This window comes from Mercurialis annua, linkage group LG7, assembly GCF_937616625.2.
Source record: "Mercurialis annua linkage group LG7, ddMerAnnu1.2, whole genome shotgun sequence".
In the NCBI taxonomy this organism is placed as follows: Eukaryota; Viridiplantae; Streptophyta; class Magnoliopsida; order Malpighiales; family Euphorbiaceae; genus Mercurialis; species Mercurialis annua.
The window spans coordinates 5,233,467-5,253,459 of record NC_065576.1 but is presented as its reverse complement, the minus strand read 5'-3'; the positions used below and the strand labels follow the sequence as shown (position 1 = coordinate 5,253,459).

At 31.0% G+C, this 19,993-nt stretch overlaps 3 protein-coding genes across 5 annotated transcripts; 2 read left to right on the top strand and 1 right to left on the bottom strand.

Moving 5' to 3' along the window:
* The first annotated feature begins 540 nt into the window (after positions 1–540).
* On the top strand, positions 541–3,837 carry LOC126654910 (uncharacterized). The gene is made up of 7 exons (XM_050348916.2): positions 541–781; positions 910–1,050; positions 1,678–1,776; positions 2,015–2,091; positions 2,240–2,348; positions 2,490–2,818; positions 3,519–3,837. Exons 1-7 carry the CDS (start codon positions 712–714, stop codon positions 3,609–3,611), a joined length of 918 nt encoding a protein of 305 aa, XP_050204873.1. The 5' UTR covers positions 541–711; the 3' UTR covers positions 3,612–3,837.
* Positions 3,838–4,287: 450 nt separating this feature from the next.
* Positions 4,288–16,946, bottom strand: LOC126654909 (uncharacterized). Of its 3 annotated transcripts, none has more exons than XM_050348913.2 (8): positions 16,816–16,946; positions 7,906–8,157; positions 6,704–6,941; positions 6,394–6,584; positions 6,067–6,302; positions 5,140–5,383; positions 4,889–4,996; positions 4,288–4,562 (listed from the first exon to the last, which is right to left on the bottom strand). In XM_050348913.2, exons 2-8 carry the CDS (start codon positions 8,125–8,127, stop codon positions 4,440–4,442), a joined length of 1,362 nt encoding a protein of 453 aa, XP_050204870.1. In that variant the 5' UTR covers positions 8,128–8,157; positions 16,816–16,946; the 3' UTR covers positions 4,288–4,439. The 3 variants fall into 3 exon arrangements, with proteins under 3 accessions (XP_050204870.1, XP_050204871.1, XP_050204872.1); XM_050348914.2 differs by lacking the exon at positions 16,816–16,946 and adding an exon at positions 7,173–7,443 and having other exon boundaries at positions 7,906–7,969; XM_050348915.2 differs by lacking the exons at positions 7,906–8,157; positions 16,816–16,946 and having other exon boundaries at positions 6,394–6,633; positions 6,704–6,863.
* On the top strand, positions 16,510–18,016 carry LOC126654912 (LOB domain-containing protein 37). Its single transcript, XM_050348917.2, has 2 exons — positions 16,510–16,952; positions 17,040–18,016. The coding sequence occupies exons 1-2, from the start codon at positions 16,769–16,771 to the stop codon at positions 17,609–17,611; spliced, it is 756 nt and encodes a 251-aa protein (XP_050204874.1). The 5' UTR covers positions 16,510–16,768; the 3' UTR covers positions 17,612–18,016.
* Positions 18,017–19,993: the final 1,977 nt, after the last annotated feature.

The following is a 19,993-nucleotide window of genomic DNA, read 5'->3' as shown; positions in this document are numbered from 1 at the left end:
TGTATAAAACGACATTGTTTATAATCTTCGGTTCCCTCATATATTTTGATTATTTCGGTTTACCAAAACTCTAACCAGACCGCTAACCGATAATTGATAACTCTTTATACTCGCAACCGAACCAGACCATTTTAACCGAGTAACCGAACCAAACCATTTTAACCAAATAACCAAACCAAACATCAAACTTCGATTCGGTTCGATTTCTCGGTCTGGTCCTAAGGGAGAGTGTGAGATGTTTAGATAATTTATTGGATAGGAACATGCTGAAAATATTTTTTTTTGACGTAAAACAATAGTCAACTATTAGAGATAAAACACTATAACTGTGGAGTTTTAGTGTGAAATTCACACTAGTTTACCTCCAACTATTGGAGACGCCCTAATAGGTCTATTGACAGCAAAAATTCATAAAGGGTTTATTTGTATCCTGCTATATACCATAGGGGTATATTTTGCCCTTTTTCCCTTCGGTTATTGACCAAACCAAATCAACAAACACGTGAAAGAAGCTGACTACTAAAAAGCACAACCATAAACTACACAGCCATACTCCACGACGCCCTTAGAAAAGCGGGAAACTTCGAAATTACGACACGATTGGCCCACGCGCGCACCCTTATTTAATTTTATTTCATTTAAAATTCTTCATTCTCCACGATATAAATATTTCATTTAGGGTTCAAAAATTCAAAATTAGCAGCAGCAGCCATGGAAGAGGTGAAGTCGAGCGCAGCTTGGGTGGCTAGCCATTCTTCTCACGTCATAGTCGATTCCGCAGGTTTTTCTTCATATTCTCTTTATTTTTGCAATGTCGCATTTCAAATTTGAATGTTTTTTTTTCCGAATTTATGTGTAAAATATTTGAAATTATGAAGAATGTGGATTGAATTTGTGTTTGTGGTTCAGGAATAGAGAGAGCAGTGGAGAATATTCAGGAAATACCGAGGATAGAATGGAATTTTGAAGGAATTCATTACTTTGATAATGGTCCCCTCACCGTTCAGTACCTTTTTGTTTTGGATGCTTTAAACTTTTGCTTTTGGCCTGGTATAACATCTATTTATGTCTTACTCATTAATTTTTTAATTAATATCTGTTTCAAAATGTGTTGGATTTTTTTTTATTTTTACGGTATTCAGTATATAGTTACTTCATTGTTGAATAATTGTTTAATTCGGATTAATACTAAACACGGTAAATTGTCAATATCTGTCTAAAACATTGTAGTACTTATTGCCTTTATATTCTTTTCAAATTTCAGTTTAATTTGCAGTTCAGTTCGTTGTTAATAGTTCATATAATTTGGATTAGTCCTAAGCTCTGTTTTATTTATGTTTGTCTAAATTCTTTTGTTTTCTTGTTGATGGAAATTAACAATGCAATTAATTAAAAGAAGAAAAGTGGATGAATGATCTTTTAGTTCAAGGCCCTTATTTTTTGTTTAAAACGTTGTGTTATTAGAAGTTACTCGCCTTTAGAAGTTTTCTCCTTCAAATGTCACTTTTTAGCATACAGTTAAATTGTAGATGTGGAGCTGATTGTGCTCCTTTTATCCGATTTTTGTATTCTATAACATGGACTTATATGCATTTTCTATTTGTTTCAGCTGTTTATTTACACGGTTTGCTCTATTAACACTCTTTTTATTGATAAATTCTTGTTTCTTCTTCTCAGATAAGGATCTGAACTATGACCATTTGGCTTCAGGCCTAAAGGCAGCTTTGCAGAATGACAATTCTGTTTTTGACGCTGATCGGCTGCAAAAGTACACAGGTAGATCACTTTATAGGCAAACATGATCTCACACACACGTGTACCATTGTTTCTCTCTCTGTTTGATAAGTTAGTCCTTTTGATTCATTGCTTCTTACCTGTTAAAAATTAACATTGATTTTTGTAAATATGCCACTGTATTTCTCTACATGCTCAGCATTATTGGAATTGCGTATGCTTGCTTGAATTATATATTTTCTGTTTCTTTTCAAATTATCATGAGAAAAATGCTTTTCAGGTCCTGAATTACGCGAGTTGTTGAAATGGCCCAGACCACTTCCTTTGGAGGATGAAAGGATTCGTCTACTCCATGAGGTTTACTCAGCACCTTGATATTGTTTCCATTTTTGGGGAACACTAGTTTAAATTCTTGATCTATTCCAATTTTAAATCTGATATGCAGTTTCTCATCCTAATTAGAAATTACAAAATGACTGATTGGTGTCCTCAAATCTGTAATTAGGTTGGCTTTGAACTGGAAAGAAGCTTTGGAGGTAGTGCTGCCAATCTTGTAGAGTCCTGTGGGAAATCAGCTGCAAAGCTTGTTGCTACCATAACCAGTCACTTTCCTGGTATTTCCATTTTCTTCTTTAAATTGAGATATTAGGTTTCATGAAGTAGACATTTATTTAAAGGCTGCATAGGAGCATGTATCTTTAATATTGAAGAGATGCTAAAATTCAGTTCTACATGATTCCAACATTCAATATCAGGTTTTCGTGATCACTCGCTTTATAAAGGCCACCAAGTTTTCTTGTATAAAAGAGCTCAGATATTTGTAGCTGATCTATATGGAGCATTCAAGGGCAGAAGATATGGGGAATTTAATGACATTGGATCAGTCACTATATTTGCTGATTATATTGTTCCAGCTGTTCTTCAGCAGCTCGGTGTGCTAAAGTATAGTTCGACTCTTGCCAACATGATCACGTCTGATTCTGTTATAGCTTCAGGCAGTGAGGAGGAAGTTGAACTACGAGCATGCTCCATATATGCTGTTGAGAAAATGAGGGACTTACTCCGTGTAATTTCAGGAAAGCAGGTATTATTAACCTTTCATCTCTTATACCCATCACCCCCTGTGTGTATGTATTTTACCTATTCTTCATTTATATAAGTCCATACTTTCTTCATGATATTTGGCATATACTTTCTCTTCTACTTTGTTTACAAATGCATGTATGGAATCAAATTCTTAAAAATCACTCTGGTCAAGGGCTACTGATCATGATATGTACTCTGGTTAGTCAGTAGCATGCTATTAAGAAGTCCCTGGTGACATTGATTTTTAATTAATTAGCAATGGGCTTATTATAGACCTCTAAGATACTCACAACTTGTAATTGAAGGCACAATCATAAGCCATACATAAAGTAGTTTTCTGGAATATTGATGCATTGCATGTCATGCAGTTCATTAAACATTCTGTTTATGACTATCATATTTGGTTACAATTAAATCATAGTATTTGGCTACTCTCATAAAGTCAAATATAGAATAGTGCATTGTTTATGCACAGAAATGCTTATAAGATTAAAACTCTCATGTTGGTTTTTACTACAAGTCGAACAAATATTTATGCAGTGCTGTCGTCATTTTGACATTCAGAGTTCATTTCCAGCCCTTTTAGTTTTGTAATGTCACCCATCCTCCCAAGAATCATATCAATCTCTCATCCATAGCTTCTCTGTTTCAATTGTTTCATTATTTTGTTAATTCTAATATAATGGTTTATATGTCAGGTGCTGAGTATTGAATTGGACCTTTGGCTCTGGGCTTTTGGTGTGCGTTGTCCATCTCTCCAACACCATCGAACACTATCAATTTATTATTAAGTTGACAATTTTCAGAATAGGTTTTTCTTTAACAAGAGGGAAAATAAATTACCTTTGAAATTTGGAGGTAATTTTATTGGCCAATTTTGGAGAACTAATCCATGTTTCTTCACTTTGAAAGGTGAAAACTATTTTTTGGACTTTAATACTGTTACTAATTGTACTTTTGCCTGATGTTTTTAACTTGACAAATATCTAATAGATGAAAAGGTTTTCAATTATCTCATATTATGATCAGGGAAATATTATGTTCTTTGTGGACACTAAGCTTTAGATTCATTGTCCACTTTACCTTCATTATTCAAATATTAAGCGAGGCCTTCATATGTATTTTTGTGCACCTGAATTTAACTTTTTGGTTCCATGTAATTAAAATGAATTGTTTTACTTTTCTGTATATATCATCTTATTCTCTGGAGTGTTTTTTAATATTTTAATGAAAAATAATAATGAGAAATCATCTAGTGCTAATTTATGCATCTATATGAGCTTCTGTGCTTGCTCAGTAATGCAATCAATTAGTTATTCACTTGAGATTCAGATCTTATCTTCAGGATTTCTTCTTGTTCTAAATTTTAAAACTCATCTTTGCCATGATTGTGTTCAGCATAGTGCGTGATGATGGGCCAAGTTCTATTTTCAAACATACAAGAACTCGCCATTCAAGATTGGAACATGATCATCAGAATTCAGAGGCCTTTAAGTCATATCTTCGATTGTTTCTCTGTATATACATGCATTCATGTTATTAATTTGTAGACACATGTAATATGGCATAAGATATGTAGCCTGAAAGTTCTGCTTCTTCCTTCAAACACTTCAACGAAGTCATGCCGTGGCACTAGGGTTTTTTGTGATCGGCAAATTTCCATCATAGGTGCATTTTAGGACATCTGGTTTCCTAACTAGCCGTGGTCCAATAGGCACCTTGCTTGTTTTGGGACGAATATCCTGCATGATTGAAATTATCTCAGGAACTAAATCAAAAGAAAAAACAAACAGATTATACATAATGCCTTGTCCTTCTCTGCTCTCTCAATGTTCTCCGTAATTATACTAGTGCGGTGTTTTCTTATTCATGTGGAATCCTTTTGCTAGTAATGACATGTTAGGACAGGCTATTGAACATTTCATGTTGTCAACTTAAGTTTGAAAGGATATAGTAGCTTTTTAACTTCTAATGATCTGAACCATTGGTTAGCGTTTGCCAGATCTGGTAAAACTTTTAGGCAGTGAAGTTTAACTAGGTTTATAAGTATAGGATGGGAGTTAATTACCTGGTCAAATATAGCTGTTGGAATTGCCAGGGTTGCAACAGCATTAGGAGCATCAACTATTCCAGAAATCCTTCCTTCGCACGGGCAGCACGATAGCAGAAGATACACCTGAGAATCACATTAAAGCCCACATTAAAGCCACCTATTAGTTGAACAAAGTTCATTTTTCTTTATTCATTGGTGATGCTCTTTGTATGCATATGTTTGTGAATTCTGTGACAGATTATGTGAAGTCTGGAGATATCTCGAACCTGTTCCTTGGAGTAACCAAATTTAGAGAGGTAATCAATGGCATTTAGCACTGCACGCTTGTAAGCAACACTTGCATCAAGGAAGTGCTGCCTTCCACTCTCATCAACACTTATGCCTTCGAATACCAACCACTCTGAGAATCTCGGTTCAACAGGGCCTATTTCAAAAATTGGGTTCACATGAAGAGGTGTTGGCCCCATTGGTGTAAGGTACTCTTTCATTCCGCCCCTTATAATTTCGCACCTGATGGCGTAGGAACTAGTGTCAAAATCTAGGATAACCTATTAGCATAGATAGAATTATAGGAGAGTTGCCACAAGCCATAGAAGTAAAAAAATACAACTCTTTGCAAAGATAATAGTAAACCAAATAAATTTCAAGGAAACTTATATAATATTGCAAGAGCATTTAAGAAGAAAACTCTTCTGGTATTAAGAAGCAAAATAAAGTAAGTTTATTGTTATGGCATTAAGGGATAAATATTTATGTTCAAAGTACATTTTCTTGAACGGCTATTGAGATTACGCCTTGATCTTATCAGCACTAGACAAATTAGGATATTTAAGAGATCAGAAAAGAGAATTAGTGAATCCAAATTCAAAATAACAAGCTTAGAATTGAGGAAATAAAAACCCCTTGTGTTGCACTCAATTAACGATTTAATTTCATGTAAAAAGAAGCTTATCATAACAATGAAATATTTGCTGGTCCAACATTCTTTGAAATTTATGATTGGCAAGTTCTTACGTGGAATAGGTTATCTGTCTATTTATCATTGTTGATATGCAAATCTACTTTATGACCAGTATGCATGATGATATTTGTGTTGTGTGTGTGAAGTATTTGTTTTTTGCTAATTATCATAATATGGAACTTCTACAACATGAATAAAGATGTTATGAAGATATGGAAAAACAGAAATATACTTGAGTTCTAGGAAACCACTCATCTCAATTGCCCCACAGAATGAAATTTCACCATCGCCCTGAGAAAAGTGCATATCACCAGTACTAAAATTTGCTCCTTCTACAAATACTGGAAGGTATATTTTTGAACCTCTACTAAGATTTTTGATGTCACAGTTTCCCCCATTCTCTCTGCCTGGGATTGTTCTTGCTGCCTCATTGGCAATCTTTTCCCACTCTGGGGCTCCTTTCTGTATCTGCATACGATATACGTTTAGGCTAGCAACCAACTTTCTTTTCATAAAGCTTCATGGTTATTTTTAGATTCTTATCATTTTAACACCATACCTTGCCAAGATGACACCCTTTTGTTGACGGAAGATTTGCTAGTGGTCTAGAATGCAAGACTTCACATAGTTTGAAAGAATTTAGGCCATTTTCTTCAACTTCTCTTTCTCGTCCATTCCATATGTTTAGGAGTTCTGCTGATGGTGCAGTTCCGATTATTCCAGGGTGAGTCAACCCCGGAAATCGTACCCCTGATATGCATATAAACCAATTTGAGCAGCATATACTGCATGCTGTGGCCTGTCCAAATCTTATAGGTGTGACTATATAATTGCTTTTAGTTTTATAACGACATAGTATGTTTTGATACCTGGTATATGAGGAGAGTAGGCATATATTCCTTCAAAATACCAAATAGCTTTGGTTGCACAAGGAAAATGATCAGTCAGAAATCCTCCTCCGTTTTCTCTGTCAAATGTTGCTGTGTATCCCCATTCGTCACCAGGGAGTGGACCCAGGTTGCATATTTCAACCACTAGGAGATCACCTGGCTTGGCCGGAATTCCCTCCCTGTCTAGAACTTTGATCGGTCCGCTGAGATAATGGACCTGAAGCAATTTCCAAACTAGTTTCGGTTAATAATAACATTAAAGAATCTTATTAAAACAGCCTCCACTTTGTCTTCATAGGCAACTTCTAGTCTGGCAAACACTATGCCTTATATTTTTCTTCTAATTTCATTTTTAAATTTGTTTTTCATCTGATGCTTATAAATTAGTAGTGGATCATGTTATTATGATTTTGAGTTCAAACCTAGTTCATGTAATAGTGATACTTACAGTAGAGAGGTCTATGGTTTTTACATCAACTGCAGACTCATCATCTTTTATAATACCTCCAGTCCAGTCTACCATCTCTACTCTAAAAAATTCACCATCTATAACCTCGGCCACTGGAGGAATCTCAGGGTGCCAACGATTATGAAGAGGCAGTTTCTGTTCCCATGGTTTCTTCTTTAAGTCTATAGGCACTAGAAGTCTTGGGGTTGAAGGAGCCATGGATGAACTAGCCAATGGAATCTTGGAGAGTATAAGTTTTGTCCTTAAATTACTAGGAAATGATAGATAATGAAACAGCATCAATTATAGCAAGGAGTTAGTAAATGACAAATAGAGGTGAACAATTTTTTGGCTAATTTTTAATAACAGTCCTTCGACTTTCATTTCTCTCCTATCATAGTCACTAAATTTTACTTCGGAACTATACTCTCCTTCTATATTGTCCCTCGCGTCATTCCATCTCTTTTTTCGTCAAATGATATTATAACTATATGTGTTCTAGCTGAATTGGTTTTATAACTACTGCCAAAATATCAACATCTGATGTCATCTTTTATTGATTCCAGCCTCCTAGAACATTTCTAAATTCTAATTAGAAATAAAATCTCCAGAATTATTTGGAAATTGTTGCATCCAAGTAATTCTAGTTTATGCAGCAGAGAAGTAGAAAAAGAACTCTAGAACATACACAGAGACACAGTAAAAAGAACTCTAAAGATAACAGGTTACTTACAATAGAAGAATCTATATGTTTGATATCCTCTGCAGTGTTGTCTTGTGTAATTCCACCCCCACTAAAGTCCACCATCTCAACTCGGAAAAGCTCTCCGGACGTTACCTCTGCTACCGGGGGTATGTCTGGGTGCCACCGGTTGTGGAGCGGGACTTTCTGCTCCCATGGCTTCTTCTTCACGTCAATAGGAAAGACCAATCTTGCACCATATTGTGGAGCCATGGTGCTGGCAGATTTTCAATCTTGGAATGACTAGGAAGCAAAAAAAAAGGGTTAGGTAAGTCGATAATTGTTTTCATTGAAGCAATAATTGCTATGATTGGACCGTAGACTTTGATTTTTCTTTATGCCTTCTCTTAGTGATTGAACCACTTATCAAGTTGATTGAACTTTTGATACATATGCTTGAATGTCTATAAGTGTAAAAATTATGGGGCTAGATGTCAAGGTGGCCATAAGGTTGGGTCATGATTTTTCAGGTCATTTTGAATTTACATATAGAATAAATTTTGAATCAAATTCAAGTTATCAAATAGGCTCGAATCAACTATATTATAAAATTTAATAAATACTTTCTCCGTGCATAATTGATAAGCTTATTTGAATTGAACATAATAATAAATTTAGTTTTTTTTTTAGTTAAAATTATAGTAATTACCTATGATATGGGAAATTCTTACCTAGTCCCGGTCCATGAATTTTCCATGCACCTACCCAATAAGGTGTTAGAAAATCTAATATAATTTTCTCTCTCTTCTCATTATTTTCTCTTCCTTTTAATTTCTCTAACACCTCATTGGATAGGTACATGAATTTTTCATGAACCGGGTCTAGATAAGAACTTCCCCCTATGATATTCTTATTATAATGATCAACTCACCATTTTAATGTACTTTTATAAATAGTGATTCAAAATGTACTCATAAAATGCAACTAAAATTACTTTTAATATTAAAATTATTAAATTTTTTCAATTAGTAATAATTATTGTTATCAAAGATTATCATTTAATTTAGTACTAAAACTAATTCGATTAAGAATATTTTTTATATTTATCATGTTAACTAACCTCTAAAAACACTAATAAGCTTATAATTTTGGCAAACTCAATGGTAATCAGCCTAATAATTGTAGATAGAGGGGGGGATTATCTATTATTTACTTATTTTATAGAATTATTACAATTCTTGGATTGATTTCAAAAACTAAATAAACCAAAGCAATTATAGTACTGATAATGTAAAACCATCATCGTGAGGGTGAGAATGAGTTTCAAGCTAATGAAAATTGCCTTCTTACATGACCCCACAAATCAGAATCTCAAAGATCTTTGCCTATATTCATAATGATATATGAGGTTTTGTTTTTTCTTATACAGAAATGTTTATCCTATATAGATTTTTTACTTAATACATGGTCCCAGCTGCTACTGTTTTTATTAAGGCTTATACTGCAATGTCTCTGTTGCTTGAATATTGATGGGTTCATTTGGTCCCAGCTTCTCCTCTCTTTTTCTTGAACATGAATTTTATTGGTTCGTATAGCCAATTTGATGTAGGCCTTCATTTGTTTGTCTTCTTCACTGAATTGATTTTATAAAAATCTTGAATTTTTCAAATCGAACCGAATTTGATTGGTCTTTCGATTTTGTTTGTACCAAAAGCTAACTGAAAGCTTTATTTTTCTTTAAAATTTTAAACTCTAACTGAATTGAGTGTCTGTTTAGTTTAAATTTTGCATTATTAATGATTGGAGGGATCCAAATTCCTATCCTATCACATGCGAAGTTAAGTCGGGTTTTGAATCAAAATGTTAGTTGGTTTTTCGGTTAGTGATTATACGGGTTCTTAAGCTTTTGCATTAAGGGTTTGTAATGTCTATTGCTGGAGATTCCTATTAGTTGGCTATATGTTCAATTAACATAGTCAAATCGTATTGAAAACAAGTGTTTAGGTCTAATAATCAGCCAATAGAAAGCTCTTTATTTTCTCTGAATTAGACAAACAGGATACTTCTGTTACTTGCATATCTCATCTCAGACAAATTTTGATGGCTGTGTAAAATGTAAGCTGTTAGTGTTGGAATTATACTGTAAAACCATGTTTAATTTTGATTCAATGATTTTCAACCAGGTAGGAATGAATTTGATCTGAATTATTTCTTTTGCCTTTTCACTAAATTTCTTGTTTTCAAATAAGCCGATGATGATGAGAGTACTATTAAACAAAAATGGCAAACAAGATTTGAAAGGATTATAATTTGGAAAATCTCATCCTTAGATATGCAATCATGTCATAGTCATATCTAGGGGCGGAACTGGGGTAGGCAGCCGTCCATTCCGCTGCTAGTTATCGGCTGTTTTTTTTTTAATTTCTTGTGGGGATATTTTCTTTTTAATTTTAATCGTCTTTCTTATCATTCTACGGTCATCGATCGCATTTCTCTTTTTTCACTCTCTTCCTGTTATTTTATAGTTCTGACAGTGATCTTTTTTTTTTTTGAAAGTCATAGAAGCATAATGGCCTCATAGAAGCATAATGGCCCATTGAAAGAGAAGCTTTTTTTTCCATATTCAAAACACTTACTCTGGCTTTTGAATTCAGTGTAGAGATATAACAATTAAATGTCTAAAAAAAAGAAGCCTGCAACATTGGTTTTACAGGGAATGTGACTCCCCATTGTTGTGGAAGTCGGATGGCTTGGATTTAGAACATAGCAGATTTTAAGAATTTAACTGTAACATATCTAATTATGGTTCTAGTTACTTTTTTTTTGTGTGTACTACCAATGGAAATTGTAAAGAGATAAAAATTACATATTTACCTTATGAAAATCAAGTAACTAAATCATCATCATATATAGGCAAGAATTGGATAAATTGAAATTATTATTATAGTTTGGTTATTTGGTGAATACGGCATGGTTGGGGGTCTATATTTAAGGTGTTTGGTTTAACCGTTTTAAATGTTGTGTTTAAATCGCTATAAATAACAAATGTCTGAATTTAATATGTAAAATTCTGGTTTAGAAAAACTTCGATTTATTGGTTTTATCCGATTTCAAATTGAATTGAACCAAATCAAACCAACATGTACTATGAGATGGAAATTTTAAGTGGGGAAAGGGATGACGGAGGATTGACTGTATGGATAAGGACGCCACATCTGCCTAGACCATGACATTTCCAACGGTCATCTTCGTCTCTCTCTCCCTAATTATACGCTCACCTAATTACAGTCTATTTTTATTTGCCAAATTTCTATTTGATACTCTATAATTGCCAATGAAATATATCCATTACAAAAATCAAATCAATGGCCGAGTGAAAGACTATTGATTTTACACTTCAACTAGACAAGCATTATTCTTTTTGTTTTTTCGTTTTATCAATAAATTGGCACTCGTATATCTAATTAAACCTTTTATCACTTTGATTAGTTCAACTTTTGGTCAAATTGGCCATAATTTGATTTTTTTTAAATCTTAATAGAACCGGTTATAATTTTAGTGGGACTCAATTTTTTAATACATTATATATTTTCCGTTCATGCACATGCATTAATAATTCGTGGAACATGATATCAAAGTGTAACCTTATTAGTGGACATTGTTCCTAATTTTCATCAGCATCGTTCCCTAGCATATTCTTATAAGTTACATTCATTTGTTCTTGTTCATGGGTAGTTTTAGGGGTGTTTGTGTGTTGGTTTGGTGTGTTTGATATAACATCAAATATAATGAGCAAATTTCTATAAAACTCTATATATATATATTATAATTTATAGTTTTATATTTCTTATTTGAATAATAATCCCTCACTTTCAATTTCATTAACTATTATACTTTACTGTTAATTTTAGATGCCAAATCGTTAATGAAATTAGAAGTGAAGGATCAAATTGTTTACAAAATTAAAAATGAGGAATCAAATCATTAATAAAATTGAAAATGGAGTACCAAATCGTTTGAAAATAAATGTTAGAAATTAACTTTCTCTTGACTAGGGAAGTAACTTTCTTAGCAAAACCTAAGTTGTACTTCTCTAAGTAAATAGATGTAAAACAATAATGTCCGAGTGTTATTAATAAGTTTCCTAAAAAATATTTTGTAATCTAATTAAACCTATTAGATTACCTATTTTTAGTGAAAATATAGATTTATTCCCGTAATTTACTTTACTATTGTAAAATTAAAATTATCGTATATATGTTATAGTTATTAATTAAAATAGAGGTAATTCACTAATATAGACACAAACAGGAGCAAAACCATCTTTAGGCTCTAACCCAGACTGCTATCAGATTTTTTTTTAATGGAACAGGGTGTATATTAAAATTAAAGATAAGTAGAGATTAAGTCCGTCCGGATAGTCAGGACATCACTCACACAAGTAAACTAAACAGTTCACATATCATTTAGTACAGATTAAAAAATGTCATAATTTCACAATTTGAAATGAAGATTCATGTAGTGTCGGTGAACATTTATCTTCTTAATTTATATAAACAATGAGACAAAGGATAACTTATTCTTAGTTTTTCCGAAATATTATAATGAGTATAAACTAGTGGAAGCTGTAAACCAAATATGGCTAATTTAGGAAAAAACGAATGAACTCATTCTAATTTAACATGTTATGCTACAAGTTATGTTGACAGCTAACCATGTAACCAAAGAAGATAGCGTTTCATAATTCATAACCTATTTCTTAATAATCTTCCAGACCAAAACTGGAAAAGAGACAGAAATATAAGAATTATTTATAGGTAAAATAATCTTACATAAAATCAAAATTTTATAAGAATAAATTCTGAAAATAGATATATTTGTCTGAATTTCTAAATTGACGAATAAAAATGTCCAAATTATTTTTTAGAAATATATTAAATAAAATAGTTAGAATTATAGATATAAAAACTCATTTACATAATTTATATATTTACTTCTGTTGAAATGAAGTGGTCAGGTTGAGGATCCTAGATTGGCGAATGAAACATACACAGATAAAGACATTTCTTTGGTGGATTTATTTTGAGGTAATAATAGGCTTTCCTTCTTTGATTCCTTTTAACGTGGTGTGCTGGTTGAGACAGGTAACTTAAACGTGGTCATGCTAAAATTGTTTATAGGTAATTCTTTTACATGCAAGATATGGTAAGCAATTTGCTAGAGGGGAAGTTTTATGATCTATACATATTACTCTCAAACACGGTAACTCTATGTTTTTTTTCTTGTCAAAGTTCAAAAAGGAGCCGTACGTATGTTTTCATGGCTAATTTTTCATATGAAGAAAAGAAAAGGCAAAAAGTATAGAAAAATCTTTTAAGTTATTTAAAAGAACACATAAACCCTTTAAAAAAAATTCAGAGGCATTTAAGCCCTCGGTGTTTTCAAATTGGGCAAAAAGGTTTTTTAATTTTTTTGGAAAGAATAGTTAAACCTTTTTAATTTACTTTTTGAACACTTAACCCCTCAAGTTTTTGATAAATATTTTAAACATTAAGATTATTGTTGAACTTTTTTCTTATATGATTATGAGAGATATGTCAACAATTGACGGGTGTTTCTAATAGTGTTGGACGAAAAGGGTTATTTGTTCTATTTTGAAAACAAAAAGGGCTTAATTGTTCTTAAAAATAATTTAAGGGTTAATAAGTACTTTTGTGAAAATTACAGGATTGTTTTGTACCTTTTGCCAAAAAAAAATAGTATGAAGTTTACGAAATATTGATCAGATGACTTTACGTTAATAAAAGAAAATGTAGCACAAGTGATTCTAAGGGTTGCTTGGTTGGGGGTAAATAGAATAGGGAAGTTGTACTTCTCGGGAAGTAGCAATTTTTTTTTTGCTTGAATCAATTTATACATTTTACTTTCCAGAATGTTAGATGTTTGACTTTTCATTGACCAGTGAAGTAACTTCCCTATCAAAATTCAAAGAAGTATAACTTTCCTAACATTTTTATTGGATTTTTCTAATTTAACCTTAACATATAAAAAATAATTTTATTTACTTCGAAAAATATACCTATATTATTTTACAACTATTATTTATAATAAAATTAAATATTTTAATTTAATATTCTTATCGACAATTTTTAATATTATGTAAAATTATACTAAAAAATATAATTTTTAAATTTTAATATTTAAAAAACTCTCAAATAGTATTTGAATCGTAAAATAAGAGTTAATGAGTAAAAATTAAATTATTTGTTGCTCGATTTAAAAAGAAAATACTTATTTGTTTAACAATATAAAAATTATTAAAGGACAATTACGTCTTTTAATTAAAAATATAGTATATTATATTAAAATTAATTACGTTTTTTTCGAAAAGTAAAAATCAAAATGAGCAATATTTATTAAATTTTCTGGGAAGTTAACTTTTCAAAAATTATACTTTCTAAAAAGTTAACTTTTCGGGAATTGTTATAAAACAAATCAAGTGAGGACTAAGATTCTTTTTTTATCAAGCGATTCTAAGAGACTTGAATCTGAATTTATGATGGAATGACAAATACTCTCCACAATCAGAGAAAATATTTGTACTTTGAATTGTTCTAAAATATAGAATTCTTTTAGCTCTACTTTAGATGCTCTCTTTTGGTAAAAATATTTTTATTTATTTTTCATGGATATTAACAATAGTGAATTATTACAAGCAGTTTCAATAAATTTCTTAATTCTAACCAATTAAAATTTGTTAATTGGGATAAGTCTAGAGTTAAGTTAGGAACATTATAGAATAATATGTAAACTAATGGTATTTCTTAATTCATTTGCAAAAAAAAATTACCTTTTTTATATTTATCAGACAGAAATACTTAAATCAATTTAATTATTTTTATTTAATAAAAATAATCTTAAAAAATTACATCAACTATGTCTGAATTTAAAATATTATTTTAATATATAAAATTTAGTTTGTTTTAAATTACTATTTTTTAAATATATACTCGCTCCGTCCCAAAACAATAGTCCACTTTTCTTATTTTTTTTATCCCAAAACAATAGTACATTTTCCTTGTAAATCACAATTTAAATTGTTTATTTTCCAATTTGTCTTTATTTAAAATGTATTATTTATTGCTATTAGCCTATAGTCCTAATATTTAATAAAGGTATGATAGAAAAAATGAAGATAAATTTGTAAAAAGTTAGAGCATTAATTGTGTTTCTTAAACTGTGTGAAAATGAGAAAGTTGACTATTGTTTTGAGACGGAGGGAGTAATAAATCTTCTACTAGTTTATTTTCGATCATCGATAGACTAAGTAAATAAATCTCATATTTCCGTAATTTTATTGTTACATTAGCAAGATAATAATACTAATAATAATAATAATAATAATAATAATAATAATAATAATAATAATAATAATAATAGTGCATGCAAATAATATTTGCCCAAATATCAAAATGAAAAACTATGTCCTTCCATAGATACCCTCTTCTATTATTAAAAAAAATGACAAATTATGTCAGACATATTTAAAAAAATTATTTAGAAATTATAAATAATTTAATCTTTAAAAATGTTCGTTCATTGTAAATACTGAAATAATAGGTTTATAAAAATTCAGATATTATTGGTGAATTGTTCCTAATAAAAGAAAACAAACACCGCTAACAATGGATGTGTTTCCTAATATTGCACCAATCTGTCAATGATGATTAGCCATAAAATAAAAATTAGCCAATATCTTTCCACTCCCACTAGCTAATATCATAACCCCACAAAGAACAAAGCGAATATTTCCCCCATTTCTGCATACATGTGCATGCCATACCCACCCATTTTCTTATTTCCATTTAATTAACTATTGTTATTTATTAAATAAAAATATTAAATCCATATACAAAAAAGAAAAAGAATTAACTATTGTTACTCCAAAGTACCCACATTTTTTCTCTATATACTTATATTTCTTTTTTCTAAAAATATAGTCAAATGCTTTAGAGAATTTTCTATTTACTCTAAATATTCAACGGTTAAACTTTATTTATCTAAAATTGTAAACTATTTTTAAGTTTTTATTTACTAGATTAAAAATAATTTCTTCATTCCCAAAAAATAAATACTTTATAAGAATTAAGAAAATTAGTAATTTTACTTTATATAACAAGATTTTGATATGATGTCTTTATTTATTTATACACACACTATTTATTCACTTGGAGTAAAGAATCAGGACAAAACTTAGACTATTAAAAAATTAATTATAATTTTTAAATATTTTAATGAATTTATGACGAGGGAGTATTTTTATGCTCCAAATAGTATGCTATATAAATAAAAAAACATTCTCAATATTTAAATATTAACACAACAGTATTGATGACGAAAGGGGAAGCACCTCCTTCGTCAACCAAAAAATATCCACCTCACAGCACCACCACAATTTCATAAATCCAAAAAAGAAAATCCAACGGTGGAGAGACAACCATAAGCGGAGACACGGAGCCGCTTGCACCCAAGTCTTTGGAATCTAAAAACCCAACCTTTTTTCCTCTTCCCTATGTCCTTCTATTTACTCACGCAAAATATAAAATAAAAATCGCACACACTCCACTCCACATATCTACCCACTACTAATCTAACTCAACCCTAGTTTACTCCTAAACCCAAACTAACCAAACCAAACCGAACCCAACTCCTTCTCCTCAGTTTTTATATATACTCATCTTTCCTCTACATTTCACCCTTAATTTCTCTTCTATCTTCCTCTTCCTATACCCACCATTTTTACTATCTTAATTTCTTATTCTCTAAGCAATCAATTTGGTCTTACTAATTTTGTTTCATGAGACTATAATTACTTGCTAATTCAAGAATTAGAACTAATTAAGAATTGAAAAAAATGAGTTGCAATGGGTGCAGAGTGTTACGAAAAGGATGCAGTGAAACCTGTATTCTCCGGCCGTGTTTACAGTGGATTGAGAGCCCTGAAGCTCAAGGCCACGCCACCGTCTTCGTCGCTAAATTCTTCGGCCGTGCTGGTCTCATGTCTTTCATCTCCGCCGTACCTGAAAATCAACGACCTGGTTAGTATCTCGTAATTAACAGATTAGCAAAGGCTATTTTGGTCTTTAAGCTGTGTTTGGATCTTTATCTTTTTCTCTTTGTTGCAGCTTTGTTTCAGTCTTTATTATTTGAAGCGTGCGGTAGAACTGTAAATCCAGTAAACGGCGCCGTAGGACTTTTATGGACAGGCAACTGGCATGTTTGTCAAGCATCAGTAGAAACCGTTTTACGCGGCGGAACTCTACGGCCGATGCCTGAGTTACTCACCGGCGGATCTCAATCTCCAGTCTCCGATGAAACCTCCGAAGCTGAAGTAACCTGTACGGACATGTGGAACCTTCAGGATTTGAACTCAGCTCCTCATTCTCGTTTCTCTAATTCAAGATCTAAAGTCTCACCAAAAAGAAAACGATCAAACAACAACGAACCTGTTACACTCAACCAGCAGCTTCCGTTACCGTCACGCTTTCAACCGTCGAACGATTTAGATCTCCGATTGACGCCGAATTTTTCTCCGAAATACTCCCCGATGAAACACGAGCTTCGTCGGCCGGGAACGCCGTCGATGAACTCAGAGGAGTCTGCGACTACGACAGTTACGTGTTTTGAGAGTAGATATGGAGATGATCAGTACGGTAACGGAGGAGAAAACGGAAAGTTGCTAAATCTGTTTGTTTAGCAACGAAGAAACTTGAAGTTGAGATTATAAATTATAAATATAATCATTTATAAATATATAGATAGAGAGAGCGGTTTCTGTTTTGTTCTAATTTTGTGAATCTGACGTTCACTGCTACTGTTCTACGGGAGAGAGAGAGATTAGAAAACTAGCTCGTAGTTCAATTCTCTCTATTGAATTTGCTTTTTTCATATAATTTCCCCGGAATCTGATGGATTTTCCGGCGAGTTTCTATTTTTGTAAGTGGCCGGTAGAGGATTTTCTCTTTATTTAGGGTTAAAGAGAACAAATGAAATTGCCGGTAATTTTTAAGTTTTTGTTTTTGTTAATTTTCTTTTTTGTGACAAGTGATGACTGTAATCCTGTATGACATGAATAATAATCCAAATCACTTTTCTTCTTCTAGATTATTTGTTACACTTTCTGTAATTGCTTGCTTTGTGTTTTCTTATACTATATTTTTCTTAATAATTGGATTGTGATTAGGATGTTTATGAACTAATTATCTCTATATAAGAACGGACTTATATAGAGCGTATAATGAAATAGTGGTCCACTTTATACTATTTCCATCCCAAAAAAATTGCTCGCTTTATCCTTTAGGGCGATTTAATCTCATTGTCAAAACGTTTCACATTTATATCGATTTAATCTCATTAAAACGTCGTCGTATATCTCAATTTTTCGCGTGTATAGTCTATAATCTTCTTTCACCAAAAATAAAGGTAAACGGAAATATGCTACACAAGATTAAAAATTAAAAGAATTAGAATGAGTGATGCAACAAATAAGACTAAATCGCTACAAACGTGATACACTAAAATTTAATATGCAAATAACTTTTTTAAAAATATACTCTTTCCTTCCCGTTTAAAAAGGGACAAATGACTTTTACAAATAGGTTAAGAAAATATTAATTAATATGATATTTTTTTAATTTATTCCTATTAATAATAATGTTATAATTTGTATATAGAGTAATAGTAATTAATTTTAGAAAGAGAAATGTAGTAAAAAGGGGAATTCATATAAATTAGCACATAAAACACCATGTAAACTTCTTATATGAGACATGTAAAAATGGGATAGATCTATTTTTAAACAAAACAAATGGAGTAATTAATATTTAAATTTAATTTTTTAACAAATATTATTACTAATTAATTTTTTAAATGATGATAATGAAAAGTAAATTTAAAAAAAATTAATTTAAGAAATTAATTCTAAAAATTATAATTTATTAAAAATATACAAATATTTAAGAAAACAAAAGGGTGAAATAGACATTCATTGTAAACCAATGAAATATCACTTTATTTATACTTTGTAAAAATTATTTGTCACTATCTCCACATATATAGTACAGTTGTAGGACGCTTTCGATTTGAGAGTCTTAAATTTTTATATTGAAATAAAAAAATAAAATTGCAATTGGTTAGTGAGTGTTAAGAAATTTGTGGGTGAATCGTTGAGTTGTCATCTTTGTACATGAGAAGGAAACAAAACTCAAAACCCCACCTGAATTTCTTCCAATGGATGTTGTTCTATTTTGAGTATGAATTTGGGAAGTTGAATCATACATTAAAAACCTTGTATTCTCTTGTGTAATTCTTACTGATTAATTTATGAGGTTATAGTTTTTATTGTCAGATAATCAAAAAGCGGGAAACGCTTGCGGAATGATTTGAACTTACGATTTACCATTTGTTGCCGAACGCTTATGCCATTTGAATTACATGTTCAATAAAATTATGAAACATTCACACCATTTACTCGACATCCAACTGATTATATTAGACAGGTTTAAAAGAGTTATAGAAAAAAATATTAAATATTATAGATATTTTTTATATTTCTCATATCTCATTTTTTATTAAAAATATAATATATTCAAATACCATTATTATTTTTACATATTAATCTATATATCAAACTCATTATTATTAAAGATAAAAAGAGAAATATATGTCGATAATTATAACAAAAAAATAAAATAAAATGGAACAGATAGAATATTAACAAAAAGTTAAAAAATATTATTATTTACATTTCCTTGTATTATCTAAAAGAGTGTGGCTAAAATGATTTTAAAGAGTTGACTCGATTATCTAAGATTGGTATCCTATAATAGTCCATATACTTTTTTATAATTTCTTTTTTTATTTATTAAAACAATTATTTATTTTAAATTTAAATCATAACCTTTTTCAAAAAATCATATTATTATTATTTATAAGTTGGTTGAGAAGAAACATTATTTGCTAGTATTTTGACTTTTGGTATATTATATTTTTATCATTTAAATATAAAATGATAATTATTTTAAAATAATTAAAAAGAAAAAGAGGGAGTGCTATTAATTTGTGGAGGAAGAAAGAAAAG